Genomic DNA, 27,314 nt, shown 5'->3' on the forward strand with positions numbered 1-27,314 from the left:
GATGAAGGACAGGAAGAAGAAGAGCCTGGTGGAGAAACTGTATCTGACCATATCTCAGTGAAGACATTGAGTTTGACTGAAGAGGATACACAACCTATTGATGATGAGGAGGAGGGGGAGGAGGAGGAGGGCAAGGAGGAGGAGGAGGAGGGCAAGGAGGAGGAGGGGGAGGAGGGCAAGGAGGAGGAGGAGGAGGAGGAGGTGGAGGAGGGCGAGGAGGAGGAGGTGGAGGAGGGCGAGGAGGAGGAGGTGGAGGAGGGCAAGGAGGAGGAGGAGGGCAAGGAGGAGGAGGAAGAGGAGGAAGAGGAGATGGAGTCAGGAGAAGAAGAGGACACAGGAATACAGCACATTGGCTCCCCGGGGGGTTGGTCTGTTCACTACGATAAAGAGAATATAAAAAAGACTGTAACTACAGAACAACCTTTTGCCCAAGAGGAGAGGGAAAACCCTGACATCAGAAACGTAGAGCGAGGTGCTTACCAGAACAGTGATGTCAGGTGTTTTGAGGGTGTCACTGAAGATGGCACCATGGAGATCACAGCAGATATAAGTGAAGGGTCTGAAGAAGAGGGGAGACCGACGGCTGAAGAAAACCAAGAGGAATCATCTGATTCAGTCCTGACTAGCTCAATCACCGAAAACCATAGAGAAGAGGGTAAGAAAGTTGTGAACTTACTCTCCCAGCAGACTTTTCCTCGGGAGAAGGAAGAGGAAGAAGAGCGAGATGAAGATGGAGCTCCAGAGGTTGTTTCTGATTGTCCTGATCCCGCAGCAACGCACAATCTGCAATATCTTATGGTCAATACCTTTGTGGAACACCCGCTTGAGGAGAAAATGAAGGACTTCCTAGGGGACGACCACCAAGAGGCGGGTGAAAGCTTCGCAGATTACCCCTCTGACTTCTCTCCAAGTGAATACGACAAGGATGGAGAGAAAGTGGGAGCACACAAAAGCACACTGTCCAGTCCCTCTGAGGGTAATTTAAAGACAGACAAGAATGTCTACCCAGAGAGAGAAGTAGCCGAGCAGACGGATAGCCATGTTCAGGGAGAGGAAGAGGCGAGAGCTGCTATCTCTCTGAGCGTGGAAGGTAAACAAGATTTTGCAGATTGTGCGATGTGCAATACCAATATTGACATTAGCATGGACAAGATTTTTGAAGACAATCTTGAAGCTGATAGCTCCAGTGATAGCTCCAGTGATAGCTCCAGTGATGGCTCCAGTGAGAGCTCCAGTGATAATGAGGAGGATGAAGACCCAGAGAAGAAGAATGAAGAACACCCAGCCCTGCCAAAATACCAGGGTCTTCCTCAGAGAGACTGCGGATCTGAGGTTTCACCTCTACCTGACTGGGAGGGTGGAGAGGAGGACCGCTCCAAGCAGAGAGTTGCCGACCTGCATCTTTCACACACCATCTCTGATGTCCCCACTTTTACCCTTCACAGTGAGGCTGGACCCAGTGCAGCAGCTGTAACCAGGTGTAACATGGGTAAGGGTACAGGCAACATGTCATCATCTGACTCTGAGGATGATTTTCCCGGAGCGCTGTGTACGTCGGAGACTGAACTAAGAGAGGACAAAGGGGGGACTTGGGGTAAAGATGGGCCAGAGGCCTCAAAAGAGGAGTATCTTCACGAAATCCTGCATGAGCTAGAAGGAAAGTTGGAGAACCACCTTCACACCGAAATAAGATGGGACACAGGGGATAGTAATGTGGATAGGAGTGGTTTCATTCTAGATTACAAGTATGAGGGGAGCGGAATAACAGTGGGAGAGGAACAATTTGCAGATGATGAAGAAGAAGAGGAGGAGAGGAGTTGGAAACAAGAGAGAGCGAGAATCGAGGCATTCTACAAGTTTTATAATGCTGAAGAGGAGAAGGAGGCTATGGGAACAGAAGGTGCTTTTTCAGGGAGGAAGCCTAGAGTTCAATTCTGCATGGATCCCCTTCCTCAAGTCATTGAATATACAGACAGGTAAGTGAAATTGCCTACATAAAATTACTCAAGACACCCGCCAACCAGGAAATGCTTAGTTCTACTTGAACAAGACATGTCATTTGTACTGTCACTGTGGTAGATGGATAAGTGAAATAATTTCCTATACTACCGTCTGTCTATTACGTTCTTAGCAGCAGTGACATGGATTTGGTCGACAGCTCATCTGACGGAGATGAGGACCTGGATTCTACAGCAAGGCTTGAAGTGAGCACACACACACTCTCTCTCTCTCTCTCTCTCTCGCTCTCTCTCTCTCTCTTTCTCTCTCTCTTTCCTTTGGCCACCAACACATGACCATGTAGTGTGTCTATTTCAGGAGCAGCGTGAGCCTGAGAGACTGAGAATGAGTTTACCTGAGACTCAGGAGAGTCAGAAGCCACAAGGAGAACTACAAGATCTCGGCAAAATGTCTCGAACCCACAGCAAGAGAGACCGGGTAAGTCTTTAACCCACAGCAAGAGAGACCGGGGTAAGTCTTTAACCCACAACTTGCTGTAAAAAAGGGCTTCATTGATTGATTGATTCCTCTGACACACTGTGTGTTTGTAGTGTCTGAGGGTGCTGAAGTTCCTGGTGAAGATGACCTTGTTGACAGCGATTGGACTTTTGACATTCTGGTGGACAACAGACCAACTGGACTTGAACTGGTGATGTGGACCAAATGTTGTTTTTGCTAACGACTAAAACTGTATCTTCAATGTGCCTATGCTTGAACATAATTAGATAATAATAAAGTAGCAGAAGCTAAGTAAAAAAAATGCTTACTTGTAAGGCAAATACTATCTCCTTATGCTGTAGTTGCTGTCAGTTTTATTTTTCATCATGTCTTCATCTGTATCATGTCTTCATCTGTTTGGTGGTTAATAAAAGGGGTCTCTTTATATTCCCATTCAACTTTAAAGGTTCAGTATTTTCCATATTTTTTTTTACATCACAGATACAGAAAGCTTGGATTCTCCACACAAATATAAGCCTTATTGTCTAAATTCTCTGGTACTACGTGACTCTTGCCAGAGCGTAAGAAATACCTATGAGAGCGCTGTCGCGGGTGAAATGGAATTTTCAAAAAGAGGAAACTGAAATAACGTTGTAGCGAATTATAGAAATAGAATGAATAGTCTCCCGAGTGGCGCAGTGGTCTAAGGCACTGCATCGCAGTGCTACCTGTGTCACTAGAGATCCTGGTTCGAATCCAGGCTCTGTCGTAGCCGGCCGCGACCGGGAGACCCATGGGGTGGCGCACAATTGGCCCAGCGTTGTCCAGGGTAGGGGAGGGAATGGCCGGCAGGGATGTAGCTCAGTTGGTAGAGCATGGCGTTTGCAACGCCAGGGTTGTGGGTTCGATTCCCACGGGGGGTATAAAAAATAATGTATGCACTAACTGTAAGTCGCTCTGGATAAGAGCGTCTGCTAAATGACTAAAAATGTAAAATGTAAAAATAGAACGGAGATCCCCCATTCAAGTCAATGATGGCATAATGGTTGGACTGGTGGCCATTGCGTGAGTACGCATAGGAGGAAAGCAGGAAGTGTACCCATCCATATAAATCAAATCAATTTTTATTTGTCACACGCTTTGTAAATAACAGGTGTAGACTAACAATGAAATGTTTACTTATGCTGTGATTTGTTGATTCAACTCAATTGACATTACAAAAAGTACATTCTATTGCATGAGCCACATCAGGTAACCCAATTTAAATGAACATTCTACATTACCATTGAAATTATCGCATCACAATAACAGGCAGCCATTGCGAGTGTACCCATGAGTTTACCAGTCAAATTGCCAGGGTTAAAGCAAAGACAGTATGAAGATAGGCTAAAACTGCTTCTCATGGCGACGTTGTCTAGCTAAGCGCATGCGTAGAAACACTTCGTCCGGCCTAACGGTCGTCTCGTGTCGAACTGCGCATGTGCAAGCCGTCAACTCAAAGGCACTCCGATAAAATGTAGTTTTTGGCGAAAATGAAAACGTTTCAGTTTGTCACTTTTATGAGGTTGGAGTAATAACATGTTGAACTACCTAATACATTGGTTCGAATCTAGTTTGTGCCTTTAGATTTCGAGAAAATTAACAACTAAGGAATCATTTTTCACTTCTCTCATTGATTTATCAATGAGCCTGGTCTGTTTGTTCCTGTTTCGCAAGCGTTCCCGGGAGTCTCGCGATGTTACGCCTCAGGGTTTAGAAACTCTGTGATTGGAGGTTCCAAGGCCGTTCTATTCTATTTCTATGGTAACATTGTGGGGAAGTGGGTGGTAGAACATTGTTGATTTTTAAACTGTAACTGTTGTTACTGTAGTCAGTCAACGCGAGTAATTTTCTGTCGCAACCAAAGAGTATAAATATACAGCCGACAGTATGGCCACGCTGGGAAATAAGTCTGACCAAGAAATCAGGGAACTATTGGACGAGTATGGAATTAAGCACGGGCCTATCGTTAGTAAGTAATTCTTTCATTTTTGAATTAGCTAGCTAACGTTAGCTAGCTAAGCTGAATAACGATTGAGCTAGCTACTGTATCTAATCATTTCTAGCCTGCTGAGTAGGCCTGCCTAATAGACTACATGTCTATGACCAGACGGTCTCAAATGTACTGATGATGTTATAATAGTCATGTAGCAATGGTTCAATTATAATAATTGCATTGCGTTCAATTGCATTACTGAGCCACATCTAACATTTCTGCATTTTTGGAGACACTACAAGAGCCCTGTATGAGAAGAAGCTGAGAGAGGCCATGGCCAAAAACAATGTCACAAAACCATCCCCAGACAAAACCTTCTACAGAGAAGAGCGTAAGTTATACATACACGATAACACAATGCTACATTATGCATACAGCTACCATCTTTAGACTGAGCTAAGTGGAAATCAGGAATTACATTTTTGTCATTTAGCAGACGCTTTTATCCAGAGCGATTTACAGGACCAATGAGGGTTATGTGCCTTGCTCAAGGGCACAGCGACAGTTTTTCACCTAGTCGGCTAGGGGATTCGAACCAGCGACCATTGGGTTACTGGCCCGACGCTCTAACAGCTAGGTTACCTGCCGGAATGTTCGTTTACTTTTTCTTTCTTCATTTCAGAGGAAGAAATTACCTATGTTACCTATCGGACACCAGTAAGTATCCAACCTTGGGTTGATTCATTTGTTCATAGTTGCTTCTACAACCTGTCATTTTATAGATGGAGATTCAAACTGTTTTACCATCAATATTCTTCTGTTTCTCATATTTGCAGGTTATGAGGGCGGGGCCTTCTGGAGATGGGAAACCCTACATGAGGTCAAGACCAGAGTACAGTGAGAGGGACTTTGTGGATGAGTACGTTTGTTTACAGATTTTTTGCATTAATAAATGTTGTGATGTTATCCAGTGTTTTTGTGGTCAGTTGGTTAAAGTGGACCAATAAAACGAATCAACTTGTTTCTCTCTCCTTTGCAGCAAACTCTATTCAAGATCAAGACCAGAGTACAGCAGCAGAAGACAATATGTTGATGAGTGAGTCTTGTTTAGAAATATTTCGAATTGTTCATGTATAATAATGTTTTCATAGCTTAGTCCCAGATCTGTTTATGCTGTCTTGCCAAGTCCTATGGTCATTGTCATGCCAACAACAACCATATGAGTTGGCAATACATGACAAACCGATCTGAAACCATGCTAATGTTCAGGGATGTGATTCCTGCTTTTCTGACATTTATCCTCCATTCATATTCAGTGCCTTCAGAAGGTATTCATACCCCTCGACTTATTCCACATTTTGTTGTTACAGCCTGAATTCAAAATGGATGAAATTGATACATACAACATACACACAATACCCAATAATGACAGTGTAAACATGTTGAGACTTTTTGGCAAATGTATTGGAAAATAAAATACAGAAATCTAATTCACATAAGTATTCACACTCCTGAGTCAATACATGTTACAGCTGTGAGTCTTTCTGGGTAAGTCTCTGAGCTTTGCACACCTTGATTGTACAACATTTTCCCATTATTCTTTTGAAAATTCTTCAAGCTCTGCCAAATTGGTTGTTGATCATTGCTAGACAACCATTTAAGTCTTGCCATAGATTTTCAAGCAGATTTAAGTCAACTAAAACACGGCCACTCAGGAATATTCACTGTCTTCTTGGTAAGCAACTCCAGTGTCGATTTGGCCTTGTGTTTTAGGTTCTGTTTTAGGCTGAAATGTGAATTCGTTGCCTAGTGGGTAGCAGACTGAACCAGGTTTTCCTCTAGGATTTTGCCTGTGCTTAGCTCCATTCTGTTTATTTTTTATCCTGAAAAACTCCCCAGTCCTTAACGATTACAAGCATACCCATAATATGGAGAATGGTACTCAGCAATGTGTTTTGGAATGTTTTCTATTCTGTACAGGCTTCCTTCTTTTCACTCTGTGAATTAGGTTAGTATTGTGGAGTAATGTTGTTGATCAATCCTCAGTTTCCTCCTATCACAGCCATTAAACTCAGTTTTAAAGTCACCATTGCTCTCATGGTTAAATCACTGTGCGGTTTCCTTCCTCTCCGGCAACTGAGTTAGGAAGGACGCCTGTATCTTTGTAGTAACTGGGTGTATTGATACACCACCCGAAGTGTAATTAATAACTTCACCATGCTCAAAGGGATATTCAATGTCTTCTTTTTGTATTTGTACCCATCTACCAATAGGTGCCCTTCTTTGCGAGGCATTGGAAAAACCTCCCTGTTTTTTTGGGTTGAATCTGTGTTTGAAATTCACTGCTCGACTGAGGGACCTTACAGATAATTGTATGTGTGGGATACAGAGATGAGCACATTTTTACTCCTGAACTCATTTAGGCTAGCCATAACAAAGGGGTTGAATACTTATTGACTGAAGACATTTCAGGTTTTCATTTTTAATTTGTAACAAAAATAAAATAAAAAAACAATTCCACCCTGACATGACGTATTGTGTGTAGGCCAGTGACAAAAACATCTAAATTGAATCCATTTTAAGTTCAGGCTGTAACACAAAATGTGGAAAAAGTCAAGGGGTGTGAAATACTGAGCATACAAACATTAAGAACACTATTTTCATGACAGCTCTCACCTGGCCAGTCTATCATCCCTTACTGGTCACATGTTAAATCCACCAATCAGTGTAGATGAAGGGGAGGAGACAGGTTAAAGAAGGATTTTAAAGCCTTGAGACAATTGAGACATGGATTGTGTATGTGTGCCATTCAGAGGGTGAATGGGCAAGACAAAATATTAAAGTGCCTTTGAACGGGCTATGGTAGTAGGTGCCAGACGCACCGGTTTGTGTCAAGAACTGCAACGCTGCTGGGTTTTTCACGCTCAACAGTTTCCCGTCATGAATGGTCCACCACCCAAAGGACATCCAGCCAACTTGACACAACTGTGGGAAGCATTGGAGTCAACCACAGGAGGTTGGTGGCACCTTAATTGGGGAGGACGGGCTCATGGTAATGGGGAGGACGGGCTCATGGTAATGGGGAGGACGGGCTCGTGGTAATGGGGAGGACGGGCTCGTGGTAATGGGGAGAACGGGCTCGTGGTAATGGGGAGGACGGGCTCGTGGTAATGGGGAGGACGGGCTCGTGGTAATGGGGAGAACGGGCTCGTGGTAATGGGGAGGACGGGCTAGTGGTAATGGGGAGGACGGGCTCGTGGTAATGGGGAGAACGGGCTCGTGGTAATGGGGAGGACGGGCTCGTGGTAATGGGGAGGACGGGCTCGTGGTAATGGGGAGGACGGGCTCGTGGTAATGGGGAGGACGGGCTCGTGGTAATGGGGAGGACGGGCTCGTGGTAATGGGGAGGACGGGCTCGTGGTGATGGGGAGAACGGGCTCGCGGTGATGGGGAGGACGGGCTCGTGGTGATGGGGAGGACGGGCTCGTGGTAATGGGGAGATTGCAACTCAATATTAGGAAGGTGTTCATAATGTTTGGTATACTCAGTGTATATCGAAACTGACCTATCCCCTAACTAAGGGCCTGCTTTTCTATGTTGTCCTGATCACATACCTGAATGTAGTCATATTTGAGACTAAATGCCCCATTTTCAGGCCCCATGTCTACAACACACCATCATCCTCGTCCTACTCCAAACCAACGCCTGTGGTGAAGTCTGGAGGTGGTGTTGTGGAGGAGGAAAAAACAGAGAGATCTGGGAGACTGATCCCTCTCTGGATCCAGTTCCTGGTCTTCCTGATCGTAGCTGGGTTCCTCTACTTCATATTTATCAACATGGAGTCCGCAGAGAGTAGCCCCTTTAACAGAATCCAATGATGACATTTACGACATTTACAGATACATTTCCAAATCTGGGACGTATTTTAACTTGTCCAATAAGAAAATCGCTAATTTTCAGTCGGACAACGTTTTAAAACGTTTCGCTACTGTGTGAATGAATACGACCCAGTGTTCATATTTTACGAATGTACTAAGGCACATCCCATGCCTGTTATTCTTTTTGCTTGTGGTTTATATAAAAAAAAGGTGACTGACATTGGGTTCTGCCATACTTCACTATTGGTTAAAGGAACGGCAGAACATTTCCTCCCGTCCCAACTCGTATATAGTTACTAGATGACGTATAGTATTCTGTTACCAAAATACGGTGCTTCTTTGGGTAATAGTGATGACAATTTCTCACAGTACTGTCTTGATCATCTTAAAAAATGTAGTGTCCATGGCTTACAGTAAATTAACTTACCACATACTATATATCAATCAGAAATACACTATATACACACAAAGGTATGTGGTCACCCCTTCAAATTAGTGGATTCCGCTATTTCAGCCACACCAGTTGCTAACAGGTGTATACAATTCCAAGCACACAGCCATGCAATCTCCATAGACAAACAGTATAATGGCCTTACTGAAGAGCTCAGTGACTTTCAACGGCAGTTCCTCAAATTTCTGCCCTGCTAGAGCTGCCCCGGTCAACTATAAGTGCTGTTATTGTGAAGTGGAAACGTCTAGGAGCAACAACGACTCAGCCACGGAAGTGGTAGGCCACACAAGCTCACAGAACGGGACCTCCGAGTGCTGAAGCGCCTAAAAATCGTCTGTCCTCGGTTGCAACACTCACTACCGAGTTCCAAACTGCCCCTGGAAGCAACGTCAGCACAATAACTGTTCGTCGGGAGCTTCATGAAATGGGTTTCCATGGCCGAGCAGCCGCACACAAGCCTAAGATTACCATGCGCAATGCCAAGCGTCGGCTGTAGTGGTGTAAAGCTCACCGCCATTGGACGAGTTCTCTGGAGTGATGAATCACGCTTCACCATCTGGTAGTCCGACAGCTGAATTTGGGTTTGGCGGATGCCAGGAAAACACTACCTGCCCCAATGCATAGTGCCAACTGTAAAGTTTGGTGGAGGAGGAATATGGTCTGGTGCTGTTTTTCATGGTTCGGGCTAGGCCCCTTAGTTCCAGTGAAGGGAAATCTTAACACTACAGCATACAATGACATTCTAGACGATTCTGAGCTTCCAACTTTGTGGCAACAGTTTGGGGAAGGCCCTTTCCTGTTTCAGCATGACAATGCCCCCGTGCACCAAGCGAGGTCCACACAGAAATGGTTTGTCGAGATCGGTGTGGAAGAACTTGACTGGCCTGCACAGAGCCCTGACCTCAACCTCATCGAACAACTTTGGATGACGCCGACTGCGAGCCAGGCCTAATCGCCCAACATCAGTGCCCAACCTCACTAATGCTCTTGTGGCTGAATGGAAGCAAGTCCCCGCAGCTCTGTTCCAACATCTAGTGGAAAGCCTTCCCAGAAGAGTGGAGGCTGTTATAGCAGCAAAGGGGGAGACCAACTCCATATTAATGCCCATGATTTTGGCATGAGATGTTCGACGAGCAGGTGTCCACATACTTTTGGTCATGTAGTGTACTATGATTTGGTAATGGCTATTGGTGTAAAAGTCCTGACACAATGTGCCATCTACTTGTATAGTATGGCTTAGTCAGCCATACGCAGTAATCTCTCTGCGTCCTGGGGGGTATACTACAAAGCAGTAACAATGAGTCAAGTATTCTGAAATAACTGTATTTTTTAGGAAGATAAGCTTGTAATGGGCATGGTCTAACTGAATCAAAAGTTTAGCTTTCTTAATGAACAAGAAAATCAATTGTTATTTTTGGTTGTTTAAATGACACTACAAAGTTCTAAATGACATCAATGTTCTAAATGAAGTGCCTTAGCATTTTGACTTGTTAAAGGTTCAATTCACACATTTATACAAATGCAATTGCTGTGGTAGGTGTATTGTCATTCAAATGTTTGGTGTGTGTGATGTGAATTGTGGTTTTGTTAGATGGCTTTATGGCGACGTCACAAGTACACGTTTCTACACCTGCAGTATCATTTGTAATAATCACTTTTTGACGTTTCCAGACAACTTGTCTGTTTCATCAGAGGATATCACTTTGGTCACACAATAATGTTTATAAGCACAGTCTGCGTTCCAAGATGGCACCCTATTCCCTATATAGTGCACTACTTGTGACCAGGGCCCATAGGACTGTGGTCAAATGTAGTTAATGAGCACTATATAGGGAATCGGATGCCATTTAGGATGTACCCACAGTCTACAAATAAATACTTTTCAGCAAGACAGTAAACTGTTCGCATATATTTCGTATCCAGCCATTTTGAGTAATCTCCCAACTTTAAAATAAATGTTTCTGTATCAAAACACAATTTCTCATTTCTTTCTTTTAACTTATTGAACACTGGCTAGTGGAGGATAAAATCTGTGATCACAGATTATACATATTTTTTATTTGTTCCCAGCTACATACGGTGAACAGAACTTACAGCGATATCGGTGAATGTGGTCATTCATATGACTAAGTAAGTAAAATATAAAAACCCTGGCCCCCATAGATTCTCTCTAGACATCACAACTAGTCTCTGTTGGAGATGGACATCACAACTAGTCTCTGTTGGAGATGGACATCACAACTAGTCTCTGTTGGAGATGGACATCACAACTAGTCTCGCTAAGTCATCCTTCCAGATCGAGCGAAGCCTGGGCTTCCGAGGTTACATCACAACTATCAGCAAGATGGTCCCAGATCTGTCGTTAGGGTCACCTCTACTGAAACATGACTACACATTTCTCTAACTAATCATGGATTGTTATCTGTGAGAGAAAGAATTAATGATCCTTGATGTAGCCTCACGTTAATTTACAGTGAAGTCTTGTAATAAATAAATACAAAAAAATTGATTCAACTAATAAATAGTGTAAATACACAACATATTAACAAAGAGACCTGAAGAGAACAAATTGATTTCACAGTCAAGCTTTCTGTCTGAACACCAGTATCATCAAAAACTCCTAGCCTGGTCCCAGATCTGTTTGTGCCGTTTGCCCACTCCTGTGGTCATTGTCTCACCAACAGTGGCAAGACAGCACAAACAGATCTGGGACCAGGCTATCAAACTACTCCACCAATCAGGAGTGGAGCTTGCCAAGCCTAAAGGCGTCCACATGCTTCCCAGCCGAAACAGTCCGGAAGAGTTAGCGCATATATTATGACGACATTTTGTGACGTTGTTGTTCGTTTTGGACTTCGGTAAGGGTTTTTGAATGTTGTTCAGGCACACATTTTTTTCTTGAGGCAAGCCGAAGTCCGTAGCCGAAGTCTACGCCCCTTCGTCGGTGATTGGTCAATAGTAGAGATTCTTCAGTAAAGTCTGTTGTTATTCAATGAGACGACATGTTTTCATTGCTAAATACTGCACCGAACATCTTAGATGTAAAAATACGCAACTAAAATCTTCTCAGCAAAAACGTCAAAATTAATGACAGATTTCTTGAGTTACTGTATCTTCGATTAATTCGGACTATTGAGGAAGTGTATACTGGCTACGGCTTCTCAAAATGGACAAACAGTCCTACTGCCGCTTTTTTCTTGTTTTTCAAGCTACGGTCTTTTAAGGGAGTATGTGAGCACACTCGTTCGGTTCCCCTAGCCGACTTCGGCTAGCCGCCAGCCCAACTGAAGCATGCTGACGCCTTAAGTGAATCTTTCTTCAGTCCAACAAGTGTCCGCTGTTCTCTTGTTGACATCAATCGTGAAATAGTTTAACTGACCGTCAGTCTTATTCAACCATCATTTAACACTTTAAATCATTGGCATTGGAACACAGTGCTCAGTCTATTTTAATGTCCAGCCTTGTCAGTTGTAGCTGATTTTGACATGAGAACTGGTCCAGAAAGTGTCCAAGAGGGTCATTGTAGTCATTGTCCTTTTATAGTTAGCTGATTGTAGTGTTCATTACAGTGTGCCTGGTATATGGACGACGGCTTAACAAATCTACCTACAAGTGCTGTTGTCATGTTCTAATGCAGGATTCTACCAGGTTCTAGTAGGTTCTAGTAGATGGTGACAGACTGAGGCATGTCGTGTGTATGGCTCCAACGTAGTGCTTTGGTACTTGTCTTGTGTCACCTATATATATATATATATATATATATATATATATATATATATATATATATATATATCTCTGTCTGTGACCCCATCCCTGAGGAAGGTTGTCAGCTCCGGAAAGTCTGCGTTGAGGGTTCCATCTTCAAACACATGGTCCTTCTCTTTCTCCAATATATCTGCTCATCTCATCATTTTATTGCTAAGGCAACATACGTGTTGTCCACACCTGTTGGTCAAATCAGACATGTAAAATGGACACGTCAGTCTGTTAGTGGTTATACAGGATGATTCTTCTAAATTAACTTGAAAGTGGTAAGCCAAGATAGCCTGGAATCCAAACTGATAAGCCCCGTTTCACCAGTGTTTCTATTAGTTTGGATTCCAGCAGGGTTGAGGTCAATTCTATTTCAATTCCAGTCAAAATGTGGAATTGGTTTACTTTCTGAATTGACCGGAATTGAAATGGAACTGACCCCAACCTGGATTCCAGGCTAAAGCTAGGAGTGGGACAATACAAGACAAGGACTCACAGGTTCTGGTCTCTCTCTCTAGCTCCGAGGGTTTCTTCTGTCTCTTGCAGAGCATGACTCTGGCAACGATGATGATGATGATGAGGAGGACAGCCACGAGGAAGGTCAGAGCAGACGCCAGCCAGCTGATCACCATAGGGCTCAACACTGGGTCTGGGTCTGATGAGGGGGACACAACCCAGATGGACAGACAGACAATATGAGAAGTGATCAATGTTTTATATTATGGTTTGTATCTTCCAGGTCTGAGGGGGTGGACACAACCAATGAAGTACACAAACAAAAATGAATATACACTATGTGAACAAAAGTATGTGGACACCTGCTCATCGAACATCTCCTTCCAGAATCATGGGCATTAATATGGAGTTGGTCCCCCCTTTGCTTCTATAACAGCCTCCACTCTTCTGGGAAGGCTTTCCACTAGATGTTGGATCATTGATGCGGGGACTTGCTTCCATTCAGCCACAAGAGCATTAGTGAAGTCGGGCACTGATGTTGGGCGATTAGGCCTGGCTCGCAGTTGCGTTCCAATTCATCCCAAATGTGTTTGATGGGGTTGAGGATAGGGCTCTGTGCAGACCAGTCAAGTTCTTCGACACCAATCTCAACAAACCATTTCTGTATGGACCTCGCTTGGTGCACGGGGCATGGTCATGCTGAAACAGGAAAGGGCCTTCCAGCCGACGCTTGGCATTGCGCATGGTGATCTTGGGCTGCTCGGCCATGGAAACCTATTTCATGAAGCTCCCATCAAACAGTTATTGTGCTGACGTTGCTTCCAGAGGCAGTTTGGAACTCGGTAGTGAGTGTTGCAAACGAGGACAGACGATTTTTACGCGCTAGGCGCTTCAGCACTCGGCGGTCCCGTTCTGTGAGCTTGTGTGGCCTGCCACTTCCCTGCTGAGCCGTTGTTGCTCCTAGACGTTGTTGGGTTCTATTTTTCTCATAATTGGATCTGTATGTGATGAATAGCTTGGAAGGAATGCATTAATGAACTGTACTGATATAAATTGTTTCACATAACAGGCTGTTATTCATGTAAGGAACGTTAGGGGTAGGACAGATAAGACTTGTATTTCTTACAGATACGAACACTCTCTCTTTGTTGTCTGTGAAACTGTCCTTGAACATGGGTACATGGAGTACAGTGGAATGGTGTCTTTTGGGTGCTGATTCCATAGGTTATAATGATAGCAACTTATGCCTGGCAACATGCCTGGCAACAATGTGCAACAAATGGAGTGCCGAGGAGTTGGGACCAACCCCTGCGCCAACGGATTGGCTGAACCACACTCAGTCCTTTGCTCTGGTTGGCCAACAGAAGAGGTGGAGGCTTTCTGTCAGAGTATTTGAAGAAGAACTTAGAACAATGGATCAGTTCTCTGAGTGCCCTGCGTGGTATCTCAGCGGACCCGTATATACGAACCTTCATACTTATCATACATACATTTTGCATATAATAAATTAAGCTTGGATTGAAGATCTCTTGATTCTTATTCCAATCCCAGATTTGAATTACGCAATTTCTAACAACGTTTCCACTTCACTTACAGTTTACATTTTGTTACATTACAGCCTTATTCTAAAATGGATGAAATAGTTTTTTACAATTTACACACAATAATGACAAAGCAAAAACAGAAATTTTAGCAAATGTATAATTATTATAATTTTTTTAAATAATTAAAAACATTTTATGTAAGTATTCAGACCCTTTACTCAGTACTTAGTTGAAGCACCTTTGGCAGCGATTACAGCCTTGAGTATTCTTGGGTATGACGCTACAAGCTTGGCACACCTGTATTTGGGGAGTTTCTCCCATTCTTCTCTGCAGATCCTCTCAAGCTCTGTCAGGTTAGGTGGGGAGCGGCATTGCACAGCTATTTTCAGGTCTCTCCAGAGATGTTCGATTGGGTTCATGTCCGGGCTCTGGCTGGGCCACTCAAGGACATTCAGAGACTTGTCCCGAAGCCACTCCTGCGTTGTCTTGGCTGTGTGCTTAGGGTCGTTGTCCTGTTGGAAGGTGAACCTTTTCCCCAGTCTGAGGTCCTGAGCGCTCTGGAGCAGGTTTTCATCAAGGATCTCTCTGTACTTTGCTCCGTTCATTTTCCCCCTCAATCTTTACTAGTCTCCCAGTCCCTGCCGCTGAAAAACATCTCCACAGCATGATGCTGCCACCACCATGCTTCACCGTAGGGATGGTGCCAGGTTTCCTCCAGACGTGACGCTTGGCATTCAGGCCAAAGAGTTCAATCTTGGTTTCATCAGACCAGAGAATCTTTTTTATCATGGTCTGAGTTTAATTTAGGTGCCTTTTGGCAAACTCCAAGTGGGCTGTCTTGTGCCTTTTACTGAGGAGTGGCTTCCGTCTGGCCACTCTACCATAAAAGACCTGCTTGAATCAGATCTGTGCCTCGACACAATCCTGTCTCAGAGCTCTACGGACAATTCCTTCGACCTCATGGCTTGGTTTTTGCTCTGACATGCAGTCAACTGTGGGACCTTAAATAGACAGGTGTGTGCCTTTCCAAATCATGTCCAATCAATTTAATTTACCCCAGGTGAACTCCAATCAAGTTGTAGAAACATCAAGGATGATCAATGGAAACAGGATGCACCTGAGCTCAATTTCGAGCCTCATAGCAAAGGGTCTGAATACTTAAGTAAATAAGGTATGTTTTTTATTTTTAATACATTTGCAAAAATTTCTAAAAACCTGTTTTAGCTTTGTCATTATGGGGTATTGTGTGTAAATTCATTAGGATTTTTATTTATTTAATACATTTTAGAATAAGGCTGTAATGTAACAAAATGTGGAAAAAGGGAAGGGGTCCGAATACTTTCCGAATACACTGTGTGTCTATGGACACAACCCAAATGGACAGACAGTCATTATGTGAAAATAGAGAAAATGTTGCAGTTTTAAAAGAAAGTTTGCTGCAATTCTACACATTTTGCCATAGGGTGGAGAGTCATGTTTGCAGTTTTTAACATGATATCTGAGTGAGACTGACTAACAAAATCAATGGGGGCCCCCCCGGCCGGTAATTCGACCATGGTTTTGATAGCTGGTTGCTAAACTAACTTAGCAATCCCCCCCAAAATGTGTCTGACATGGGCTAATTGACTGACTATCAGTGACTGACATAGCAATACAACTGCTGATGCACAAAAACATTTTGAAATGGCACCTTTTGTATTCTACTATTTTGGGGGGGAAATTGTTCCGAGGGCTTCAAAATGGGAGCAGCCAGTTGCCCATCCCTGCCCTAAATGCTGACTGCCCTGTCCTCACCTCTGATGGAGATGGGGAGCGGTTGGCTCTCCCGGGACACGAAGGTTCTCCCGCCCAGCTGGACCCTGTAGAGGCAGTAATAGTAGCCCTCGTTGGAGCGTTGTGCGTTTGAGAAGGTGAAGGTGACGGAGGGAGTGAGGGCGGGCAGCGACTGGCGCACCGTGCCGTTGGAACGGATCAGACGCAGCTGAAAGGAACCTCAATAAGGAAATTAAAAATTTTGAATATTGTGTTATCCTGGACAGTTTTTGTAAATGTAGCTATGTACTGCTTCTTCTTGCCTATATGGGCCGGTTTTCCGGAGACAGTTTAGCCCTAGACTAAAAAGCTTATTGGAGAATCTCCATTGAAATGGCTTTTTAGTACAGGGCTACAGTTAATATCCAAGAAACCAGACCAATTAGTTTTTTATTTATTTATTGTAAAATAAATCCAATCAATTAATGTATTAATCAATTAAGCTACCTCCAGGGTACTGCTGCTCGGCGGAGCAGGTGATGGTGAAGCTGTGGCCTTTGATGACAGAGCCTGTGGGAGCCTCGATGGACGTGTTGTACCAGTGCTGAGGGGTGTGCAGCTCCACTGGCGAGATGGGAGGGAGACGGGGGGGGGGGGGGGTCAAAATAGATAGATCAAAATTACAAAACAAGTCAGTCTTTTTTTCTCCTGGAAAAGATGTCCGGATCTCAGACAAAACCAAAATGATAAAAGATGAGTTCAGTAGGGAGAACATGTTTTGAAATAGAGTGAAACGAGGAGGTACTACCTGTCCAATAAATACAAGTTTTCCCTTTTATGTTACAAAACATTTTTGCTACGGTGTGCCCTAATGAACTTTAGCGAATACTGTAGCAAATCTTATTTTTCTTCCATTTTGTATCCTACTAAGTAAAACAGGCCCCAGATGACTCACCCACAGTGATGTTGATAGAGTTGCTGGGTGGAGAGCTGAGCGGGGAGGAGGGAGAGCTGCCCTTGATCCTGTACAGACAGCTGTAGCTGCCCTGGTGGGTCGTCTCCAGGTCAGACAGAGTCAGCTCCACCCTGGTCTGGGCAGAGTCCACCCTCTGAGTCACCAACGGGGTGGCGACGCCCCTCTTATACAGGTGGAAGCCATTCAGGTGGTGGCCCAGTAGCACAGTGCAGCCGAAGCGAACCGTCTCCCCGGCAGAGAAGACAGTGTGAGGGGAGAGCAGGGACAGGGTGGGCGTCAACAGTGTACCTGTCAGGGAGATCGATACAGGGCCTTCAGAAAGTATTCATACCCCTCGACCTTATTCCACACGTCGTTGTGTTTCAGCCTGAATTCAAATTGGACTAAAATGATATTTTTTCCCCCTCACCCATCTACACACAATACCCCATAATAAATAAAAAAAGTGAAAACATGTTTTTAGAAATTTTAGCAAATGTATTGACAATAAAATACTGAAATATCTCATTTACATAAGTATTCACACCCCTAAGTCAATACATGTTAGAATCACCTTTCGAATTGATTACAGCTGTGAGCCTTTAGGTCTTTCCACACATGGATTGTACAATTTTTCCCCTTATTTTCAAAATTCTTCAAGCTCTGTCAAATTGGTTGCTGATCATTGCTAGACAACCATCAAGTTTTGCCAGACTTTCAAGCAGATTTAAGTCAAAACTAACACGGCCACTCAGGAATATTCACTGTCTTCTTGGTAAGCAACTCCAGTGTAGATTTGGCCTTGTGTGTTAGGTTATTGTCCTGCTTGAAAGGTGAATTCACCTCCCAGTGTCTGGTGGAAAGCAGGTTTTCCTCTAGGATTTTGTCTGTGCTTAGCTCCATTCAGTTTCTTTTTTTTTATCCTGAAAAACTCCCCAGTCCTTAACGATTACAAGCATACCCATAACATGATGCAGCCACCAGTATGCTTGAAAATATGGAGAGTGGTACTCAGTAATGAGTTTTATTGGATTTGCCCCAAACGTAACATTATATATATATTCAGGCCAAAAAATGTATTGCATTGCCACATTTTTTGCAGTATTACTTTAGTGCCTTGTTGCCAACAGGATGCATTTTTTTCAATGTTTTTTTATTCTGTACAGGCTTCCTTCTTTTCACTCTGTCAATTAGGGCTCCCGAGTGGCGCAGCGGTCTAAGGCACTGCATCTCAGTCGTCCGGGTTTGGCCGGGGTAGGCCGTCATTGTAAATAAGAATTTGTTCTTAACTGACTTGCCTAGTTAAATAAAGGTAAAATAAAATAAAAGTAAATTAGGTTAGTATTGTGGAGTAACTACAATGTTGTTGATCCATCCTCAGTTTCCTCCTCTAAAAGCCATTAAACTCTGTAACTGTTTTAAAGTCACCACTGGCCTCATGGTGAAATCCCTGTGCAGTTTCCTTCCTCTCCGGCGACTGAGTTACGCCTGTGTCTTTGTGGTGACTGGGTATGTTAATGCACCATCCAAAGTGTAATTAATAACTTAACTATGCTCAAAGGGATATATTTTTTTAACCCATCTACCAATAGGTGCCCTTCTTTGCGAGGCATTGGAAAACCTCCACGGTCTTTGTGGTTGAATCTGTGTTTGGAATTCACTGCTCGACTGAGGGACCTTACAGATAATTGTATGTGTGGGATACAGAGATGAGGTAGTCATTCACAAATCATGTTATACACTTATTGCACACAGTGTGTCCATGTAGCTTATGTGACTTGTTAAGCACATTTTTACTCCTGAACTCATTTAGGCTAGCCATAACAAAGGGGTTGAATACTTATTGACTGAAGACATTTCACATAATTCCACTTTGACATTATGGGGTGTTGTGTGTAGACCAGCAACACAACATCTCAATTTAATTCATTTTAAATTCAGGCTTTAACACAACAAAATGTGGAAAAAGTCAAGGGGTGTGAATACTTTCTGAAGGCACCATGTTATACAGCCATTAGGATAATTCCTAGCCACGTACATTGTCAAAAAAAACCCACAGTGGTTCCTCAATTAAAAGCTGAGGTTATGCTGCGGTTCATTGAGGTATATTATGGTCTGGTACGGTATATTGCAAGGATCATCATATAGATTCAGCCGCGGGCCGATTTGTTTCTCGAGCGGATGGTCAGGGGGCCGGAACATCATTACAAATCATTTGTAGACTGCAAATTGACCACAAAACATAATAATTTCAAACCTTGCTTACATTTGCATAAGATCACGTCTCTATGATGCGTGGGAATACTTGGGAACAGATTTCCTAAATTAAAATCACTTGGAGCTGATTTCCTGGTATTTTTACAGTATTTTATGTCCTACAATGAAAACTAGTGGTCCAGATAAAACCACCCGCGGGTCCAATATACCAGGGTTCCCCAACTGGTGACCCGCGGGTGGTCGCCAGTTGGGGAACCCTGGTATATACCACTGGCTTCCAGTTGAGGCTCGCATCTACTACAAGACCATGGTGCTTGCCTACGGAGCTGTGAGGGGATCGGCACCTCCGTACCTTCAGGCTCTGATCAGACCCTACACCCAACGAGGGCACTACGTTCATCCACCTCTGGCCTGCTGGCCCCCCTACCTCTACGGAAGCACAGTTCCCACTCAGCCCAGTCAAAGCTATTCGCTGCTCTGGCACCCCAATGGTGGAACAAGCTCCCCCACGACGCCAGGACAGCGGAGACACTTGAAAGGTATACCTGGAATAGTATAAAAGTAAGCCCACCCAACTACCTCATCCCCATATTGTTATTTATTTTGCTCTTTTGCACCCCAGTATCTCTATTTGCACATCATCTCTTGCACATCTATCATTCCAGTGTTAATACTAATTGTAATTATTTTGCACTATAGCCTATTTATTGCCTTACCTCCATAACTTGCTACATTTGCACACACTGTATATATATTTTCTGTTGTATTTTTTGACTTTATGTTTTGTTTTACCCCATATGTAACTCTGTGTTGTTGTTTTTAATCGCACTGCTTTGCTTTATCTTGGCCAGGTCGCAGTTGTAAATGAGAACTTGTTCTCAACTGGCTTACCTGGTTAAATAAAGGTGAAATAAATAAAATTAAATAAAAACATTATTATGGTATGTTACTGAACAGATGACAACAATAGAAAGAAGCATCTGGTAGCATCTCGATTTACAGCATTTCCCTCACTTTACAGCATTTCCCTCACTTTACAGCATTTCCTTCACTTTACAGCATTTCCCTCACTTTACAGCATTTCCCTCACTTTACAGCATTTCCCTCACTTTACAGCATTTCCTTCACTTTACAGCATTTCCCTCACTTTACAGCATTTCCCTCACTTTACAGCATTTCCTTCACTTTACAGCATTTCCTTCACTTTACAGCATTTCCTTCACTTTACAGCATTTCCTTCACTTTACAACATTTCCCTCACTTTACAGCATTTCCTTCACTTTACAGCATTTCCTTCACTCAGACAACAACAAATGTGCAAAAGTAGCAGGAGGGATGGGGCATCTTGTTGTTGTTTATAACTGCTGTCAGTCAAAACCCATACAGCGTTGTGAACCGGAGAACGGGTTACCACTAAAATAATCCTAAATGAAGGCCAGGATATAATATCAACAAGAGAATGTAGAATGGAACGAGTCACATTTGAATTGAAATAACCCGATTTAATTGAAACGACCAAATGTCGGCCTTTAACCATCAGAATATTTCATACAATATTCTGCCCATATTGGGACTCGGCTTGCTTGATCTTCTTCCTTTTCGCTTACCATTGGCCTAAAATGAAATATATAATTTAATTTTAAATCATGAAGTGTATTCATAATTGCATGGCATGGTGATCTCTGCTCAGCTTCAAAGGCCCTTATTAATAAATTGAGTAGATGTGCTCAAAGATGCCCTCTGGTGGTTTGAACGAGCATTAACGGCAAGCACTGTAAAGCTACACCATAATAATAATAATAATAATAATAATAATAATAATAATAATAATAATAAGCCATTTAGCAGACGCTTTTATCCAAAGCAACTTACAGTCATGCGTGCATACATGTTTGTGTATGGGTGGTCCCGGGGATCGAACCCACTACCTTGGCGTTACAAGCGCCGTGCTCTACCAGCTGAGCTACAGAGGACCACCATGGCATGACTCAACTTTTAATTGAGGAACCACTGTACAATCACATCACACGCATATTATCAATTCTTAAACGTTACTCCAACGTGGAAATGTTTTCTGTCCCATTTCAAAACCCCCACTATTTTAGGTGTCCTTACCTCCTGAAGCACGGGGGCCCCAGATCTGTTTAAACCGTTTCAACTGATCTGGTACTAGGCTATCCTCCTGGTCCTCAGTCTCACCTGAGCATTTCACCCCAGCGTCATTATCATGTGTGCAGGTGGGTTCACTGTGGAGGACCCTGGGACATCGCGTCAGGCTCGCCTCATGGCCCGAGCACTGGACGTGCCTCAGCCAGATCTTTCCGGTGCCCTTGCCAAACGCAGCTCCACGGAGGGCGTTCTCGGCCAGCCCACAGCCCAGCTCCTGGCACACCACGTCAGCCTCCCTCAGGTCCCAGCCGTGGTCACACACCGTCCCCCACTGGTTCCTCTGGAGCAGCTCCACGCGTCCCGAACAGTCAGTGTCCCCGCTGACTAGGCGGATTGACGACACGCCATCTGCAGACTGTATCATTCTGAGTGACTCACCGTCTGCATCTACATCCCAAGTAACAAGAGCACAGCCTGTATGGGAACAGCAAGAGAAAGAGTGAGGAAAACAGTACATTTTATCTATAATCTTAACTACTCAAGCAAAGCAGACATATCGATGTTAGCCGCTACAGTCTCAGTACTCAACATGATGTATCTGACACTTAACTCATCACACAAGCATATTGAAATACTTAAGTATTGAAATACGTAAGTTAGCTAATTCTAAAATTAACAGATTACACCACACAGAAAAAATATCGAATGATCACTGACCTAGCGTTGTAAAGACAAGTAGAATATTCAGCATCTTTGTCATTGTTCCATTTGACCGCAAATCGAGAGATGGTTCTGCTGACGTTTAGCTTTGATTCGGTTTTCGGGGAAACGGACTACTCAAAATGCACCGATAAGGGGAGTGGAGACCTTCAACTTGACACCACTATAGCTGGCTAACAAGTCAAACTACCACACTACTATCTGATGGATTTCGGCGTGTTAGCTCGTAGTACAGCTGGCTAGCTACATTCCTTCAGTCACTGACACTGTATTCGATCCTGCGTGGTTAGCTTAGCTGGCTAAATACAGGTCCGTCGCGGTCCTTCCTTTCGCGTTTCATAACTTATATCAAACATATACAAATATCAAACCGAGAAAACTACTCCGTGTCGTAAATATGAATGTTCTTTAACTACAAACCTTTTTTGAGAGAACGCGAAGATTATGGTTAAAAACATTTAATTGTTCAATATGTAGATACAGTATTATTTTTTCATCGATATATAATCACGTCACGGCTATCGGTGAATCCTTTCGAAAGATGAGTTGTTTTCTAAAACTAGCAAGACACATGTCCGCGACGCGTCGCACTTACGTAATTACGTAAGGAATTATACCAGTGTTTCGTGAACAACATTAGTGTGAGCAACAAAGTGGAATCGGCGGTTTGCCTTCAAAATAAAAGGCCACCATTGAAACATGCAAACTGATTAAAAAAATTGTGAAATCATGCCACAATTAAACTAAATAATGGTGAACAAGTTTGGAATGTTGTTGTATAAATTCAACAAAAGACAATTATTAGTTAATTTGATAAAAAGTCTGAAATCGCACTGTGGATGTCTTCGAATTCAGAATTGCATTGGGGGCATACTTGTATGCACTGTACAGCCTAGCCGTTGATCATAACTCTCAGTTCCATTATATTACACATAAGAGTATTTGGAGGAAGGCGTCTTCTGTAGGGGGAGTTTTGTTAAGATCCCTGACGCTCAATCTGCAGTACAGTATTGGAAGCATAAGGACCTTATTTTTCATATCAGCAAGAAATAATTTTCGAAAAACAAAAGGTTAAATTCATACACACGTTGATAGGGTTAGTGTTCCCACACGGCCATATCTCCATGTTACAGCCCTTGTTTACGGAAAACACGGACGAGGAGGCGACCACGTGTACTAATTAGCTATCAGCACGTTCCAAACACCTGTGTGTAAGCGTAACTCGGGAAGTGTTGCTGAAATGTAGTTTAGTCGGATTGAGGCACCCATAGCTGTATAGAGCCCCACAAGGGAGGTGTCATAATACCCATAAAACCTAGCGACCAAACAGGGAAATGGTTCCAATGGTTTTTCCACCATTCATTTTTCCCATAGAGAATTTTAGAAACACTTAAAATAAGGGCTGTGTTTAGTGATAAATCCAAGATGGCGCAGTGCGGTCGTGTACTCTGTGTGTGTCCGTGTAAATAGCCTGTTTTTTGTATATTTTTGTATTTTTCGTACATATTTCCCATCACACTTTTCATCCTTCTACTAAATATACTTTCCTGCAACCCGCCTCAATCAATGTGGAACGGATTCTATTATTGACTTACCTTTTATCTAGAATCTCCAGTTGAAACTAGCTAGCCAGCTAACTAGCTACTTGCTATTAGCCACCGTTAGCGGTTTTCACCCAGAACATCAGATTTTCTGCCGGAATAACTGAATCACTGGACATTAACACCGGATCGCAACTAGCTAGCTGCAACCGAATGGATGTTGCTGTTGGCTAATCACCACTGCGCCCGAAGCAAGCACCAGTTAGCCTTGAGCTAGCCTCGAGCCAGGCCCATATCCCGGCTATCTACCTCTCTGTCTACCGGACGGGAGTAGCCAGCTAACTAGCTACTTGCTATTAGCCACCGTTAGCGGTTTTTCACCATTGTCCGTGGCCTGCACTACCTACCAGCCAGCTCTAGCCTGGACTATTATCGGCCAGTCTGCACTGTCTGCACAGCGCGTTATCGACCCAGAACATATCGGTTTTTCTGCCGGAATCACTGGACCTTTAACACCGGATCAGAGGCTAACCCAGGCCCTGCAGCCCCCAGTATCACTCCTACTCCCCAGGAGCTATCATTTGTTGACTTCTGTAACCGTAAAAGCATTGTTTTTTTTGCATGTTAACATCAGAAGCCTCCTCCCTAAGTTTGAGTTATTCACTGCGTTAGCACACTCCGCCAACCCTGATGTTCTAGCAGTGTCTGAATCCTGGCTTAGGAAATGTCCATCCCCAACTACAACATAGTTGCAATGTACTGTAGAGATAGCCTGCAGAGCTCTATCATACTATCCAGGTCTGTTCCCAAACAGTTTGAGCTCCACCTTTCCAGAAATGTCTCTCACTGTTGCCGCTTGCTACAGACCCCACTCAGCCCCCAGCTGTGCCCTGGACACCATATGTGAATTGATTGCCCCCCATCTATCCTCAGAGTTCGTACTGCTTGGTGACCTAAACTGGGATATGCTTAACACCCCGGCCATCCTACAATCCAAACTAGATGCCCTCAATCTCACACAAATTATCAAGGAACCTACCAGGTACAACCCTAAATCCGTAAACATGGGCACCCTTATAGATATCATCCTGACTAACTTACCCTCTAAATACACCTCCGCTGTCTTCAACCAGGATCTCAGCGATCACTGCCTTATTGCCTGCATCCGTAACGGGTCCGCGGTCAAACGACCACCCCTCATCACTGTCAAACACTCCCTAAAACACTTTAGCGAGCAGTCCTTCCTAATTGACCTGGCCCAGGTATCTTGGATGGATATCGATCTCATTCCGTCAGTAGAGGATGCCAGGTCTTGACATAGTTGCAGACGTCTTTCTCCATGTCGTGCCAGAAGAACCTGTGATGGGCGAAGGAGAGGGTGTGTGGCTGACCCTGGTGGCCAGCCAGGTCGTGAACACTAGACAAGGCCTCCTTCCTCAGAGTCTCAGGCAGGACGCACTGAAATCTCTTGCTCTTGGTAAGTGGATCTTTGGAAGCTGTACAAGATATTGATCAGCAGTCTGAGCTTTTCCCATTGCTTCAGAATCTTCAGAGCGAGCAGGTTCTCATTGTGATGCTCACGCTTGGATGGTCTGCGCTGATCACTCTGGAGATGGCAACATCATGTTGTTGGTGGGACTTGAGCTCTTCTATGGACAAGGAGGGGAGTGTGTCTTTGCCATCTGGGGCTAACGTGCTCATGTGGTCCACTGACACAGCTTTCCTAAGCAGCTCCAAATATGGCTCAGACAAGAGTCGATGACTCAGTGGCTTCACAACGGGTCCCTGGTCAGTGCGTTGGCCACAACATTCAGTTTCCCTGGAACATGCTTGATCTCGAAGCAGTATGTTGCAAGCTGGGAGACCCAGCGCTGCTCACATGCATCAAGCTTGGTAATGATGTATGTGAGAGGGTTATCAGTCCACACTGTGAACCTGTGAGCCAATGACTAAACTTGTCACACACAGACCACTTGAGGGCCAGGAACTCCAGTCTGTGTACAGGGTACTTAGCTTGATTGCGGCTGAGGGACTTGCTTGCGAACGCAATCGGTCTGGCCTTCTCTTCGGGAGAGAACAGCGCCCAGGCCATGCAGTGAGGTGTCGGTGGACAGGATGAAAAGCTTGTCGAAGTCTGGATGGGCCAACACCACACAGTTGATCACTGCTTTCTTCAGCGCCTCAAACACAGTGTCACAGGTCGGCTCACGGAAGGCATGGTGGTGGCCGCGTCATGCTGTGGGGATGTTTTCCAGCGGCAGGGACTGGGAGACTAGTCAGGATCGGGGCAAAGATGAACGGAGCAAAGCACAGAGAGATCCTTGATGAAAACCTGCTCCAGAGTGCTCAAGACCTCAGACTGGGGCGAAAGTTCACCTTCCAACAGGACAACGACCCTAAGCACACAGCCAAGACAATGCAGGAGTGGCTTAGGGACAAGTATCAATGTCCTTGAGTGGCCCAGCCAGAGCCCGGACTTGAACCCAATCGAACATCTCTGGAGAGACCTGAAAACAGCTGTGCAGCAACGCTCCCCAGCCAACCTGACAGAGCTTGAGAGGATCTGCAGAGAAGAATGGGAGAAACTCTCCAAATACAGGTGTGCCAAGCTTGTAGCATCATACCCAAGAAGACTCAAGGCTGTAATTGCTGCCAAAGGTGCTTCAACAAAGTACTGAGTAAAGGGTCTGAATACTTATGTAAAATGTGATATTTCAGTTTTATATTTTTAATAAATGTGCCAACAAAAACAAAAATGTTTTTGCTTTGTTATTATGGGGTATTGTGTGTAGATTGAGGAAAACATTTTTTAAATCTATTTTAGAATAAGGCTGTAACGTAATTTTTTTTTGGAAAAGGCTGAATATTTTCCAAATGCACTAAAGTATTTGGACTCAATCACCCGTAAAACACTGAAGTTTGATTATACATCGATCATTATTTTATGCGTTCTTGTTTCAACATTTTCAAAATGTTTATGTAAGCACTTTAGACTGTTTTATGTGTAATGACACACTGTATGAATAGTTATAATTACTGTCACACTGTGTGAATAAAATAGACTTAGGATACAAACCCGTGGGATTGCATACCAAAAACACAATGTACTTTACAGTATTTTTTACCTTTAATTATTTTAGTAGGGAAAGAAAGACTGAGTTTGCAAGCCACAGTATTTGGCAGTAGTTTTAGGTGTCCACAGTCCTCTCCAAACAATTTATGCAACATGTTATGAGGATGTTATGGTAATCAGAAACCGCATTGGATCGATAAAGGCTAATAGTCAATCACTAATATGTACCCTTCAAAATACTGTAGACAAAGTACAGTATTGTAATAATCTCAATCTGGCATATTGGTTCAATCAAAAGTGAAAACATTTACGTAAGTGTAGTTTGATTTGTAGTTGACATTTTCAGCACCTTTTTACTGTCGACCACCAAGTGAAATCCTTAAAACACCAATAGTCCAGTGCATCTTTTCCAGCCAGATTACTGTAGTTTTACATCATTCAAAACAATGAACCG

At 43.7% G+C, this 27,314-nt stretch overlaps 3 protein-coding genes across 5 annotated transcripts; 2 read left to right on the forward strand and 1 right to left on the reverse strand.

Annotated features, from left to right (window-relative positions):
* The first annotated feature begins 995 nt into the window (after positions 1–995).
* LOC311147310 (uncharacterized protein) lies at positions 996–2,898 on the forward strand. Of its 2 annotated transcripts, none has more exons than XM_084183994.1 (4): positions 996–1,976; positions 2,132–2,204; positions 2,317–2,436; positions 2,550–2,898. In XM_084183994.1, exons 1-4 carry the CDS (start codon positions 1,117–1,119, stop codon positions 2,649–2,651), a joined length of 1,155 nt encoding a protein of 384 aa, XP_084040120.1. In that variant the 5' UTR covers positions 996–1,116; the 3' UTR covers positions 2,652–2,898. The 2 variants fall into 2 exon arrangements, with proteins under 2 accessions (XP_084040120.1, XP_084040121.1); XM_084183995.1 differs by having other exon boundaries at positions 2,135–2,204; positions 2,550–2,859.
* Positions 2,899–3,607: 709 nt separating this feature from the next.
* Positions 3,608–10,717, forward strand: LOC311148343 (uncharacterized protein). Its single transcript, XM_084185279.1, has 6 exons — positions 3,608–4,447; positions 4,704–4,802; positions 5,094–5,128; positions 5,248–5,330; positions 5,451–5,507; positions 8,067–10,717. The coding sequence occupies exons 1-6, from the start codon at positions 4,366–4,368 to the stop codon at positions 8,287–8,289; spliced, it is 579 nt and encodes a 192-aa protein (XP_084041405.1). The 5' UTR covers positions 3,608–4,365; the 3' UTR covers positions 8,290–10,717.
* Positions 10,718–12,516: 1,799 nt separating this feature from the next.
* Positions 12,517–22,767, reverse strand: LOC311148339 (uncharacterized protein). 2 transcript variants are annotated; one of them, XM_084185274.1, is made up of 7 exons: positions 22,244–22,767; positions 21,617–22,000; positions 17,201–17,509; positions 16,753–16,869; positions 16,288–16,485; positions 12,990–13,148; positions 12,517–12,685 (listed from the first exon to the last, which is right to left on the reverse strand). In XM_084185274.1, exons 1-7 carry the CDS (start codon positions 22,284–22,286, stop codon positions 12,648–12,650), a joined length of 1,248 nt encoding a protein of 415 aa, XP_084041400.1. In that variant the 5' UTR covers positions 22,287–22,767; the 3' UTR covers positions 12,517–12,647. The 2 variants fall into 2 exon arrangements, with proteins under 2 accessions (XP_084041400.1, XP_084041399.1); XM_084185273.1 differs by having other exon boundaries at positions 21,533–22,000.
* Positions 22,768–27,314: the final 4,547 nt, after the last annotated feature.

Source organism: Coregonus lavaretus (assembly GCF_964263955.1).
Source record: "Coregonus lavaretus genome assembly, chromosome: 20".
Classification (NCBI taxonomy): Eukaryota; Metazoa; Chordata; class Actinopteri; order Salmoniformes; family Salmonidae; genus Coregonus; species Coregonus lavaretus.

Coding starts and splice junctions, on each gene's coding strand:
- LOC311147310 (XM_084183994.1), top strand. CDS start 1,117: ATGTGCAATACCAATATTGACATTAGCATGGACAAGATTTTTGAAGAC. Junction 1,977..2,131: donor GTCATTGAATATACAGACAG/GTAAGTGAAATT, acceptor TTACGTTCTTAG/CAGCAGTGACATGGATTTGG. Junction 2,205..2,316: donor ATTCTACAGCAAGGCTTGAA/GTGAGCACACAC, acceptor TGTCTATTTCAG/GAGCAGCGTGAGCCTGAGAG.
- LOC311148343 (XM_084185279.1), top strand. CDS start 4,366: ATGGCCACGCTGGGAAATAAGTCTGACCAAGAAATCAGGGAACTATTG. Junction 5,129..5,247: donor ATGTTACCTATCGGACACCA/GTAAGTATCCAA, acceptor TCATATTTGCAG/GTTATGAGGGCGGGGCCTTC. Junction 5,508..8,066: donor AGAAGACAATATGTTGATGA/GTGAGTCTTGTT, acceptor CCCCATTTTCAG/GCCCCATGTCTACAACACAC.
- LOC311148339 (XM_084185273.1), bottom strand. CDS start 22,286: ATGACAAAGATGCTGAATATTCTACTTGTCTTTACAACGCTAG. Junction 16,870..17,200: donor CTCTATCAACATCACTGTGG/GTGAGTCATCTG, acceptor CCATCTCGCCAG/TGGAGCTGCACACCCCTCAG. Junction 16,486..16,752: donor CGAGCAGCAGTACCCTGGAG/GTAGCTTAATTG, acceptor TTCCTTATTGAG/GTTCCTTTCAGCTGCGTCTG.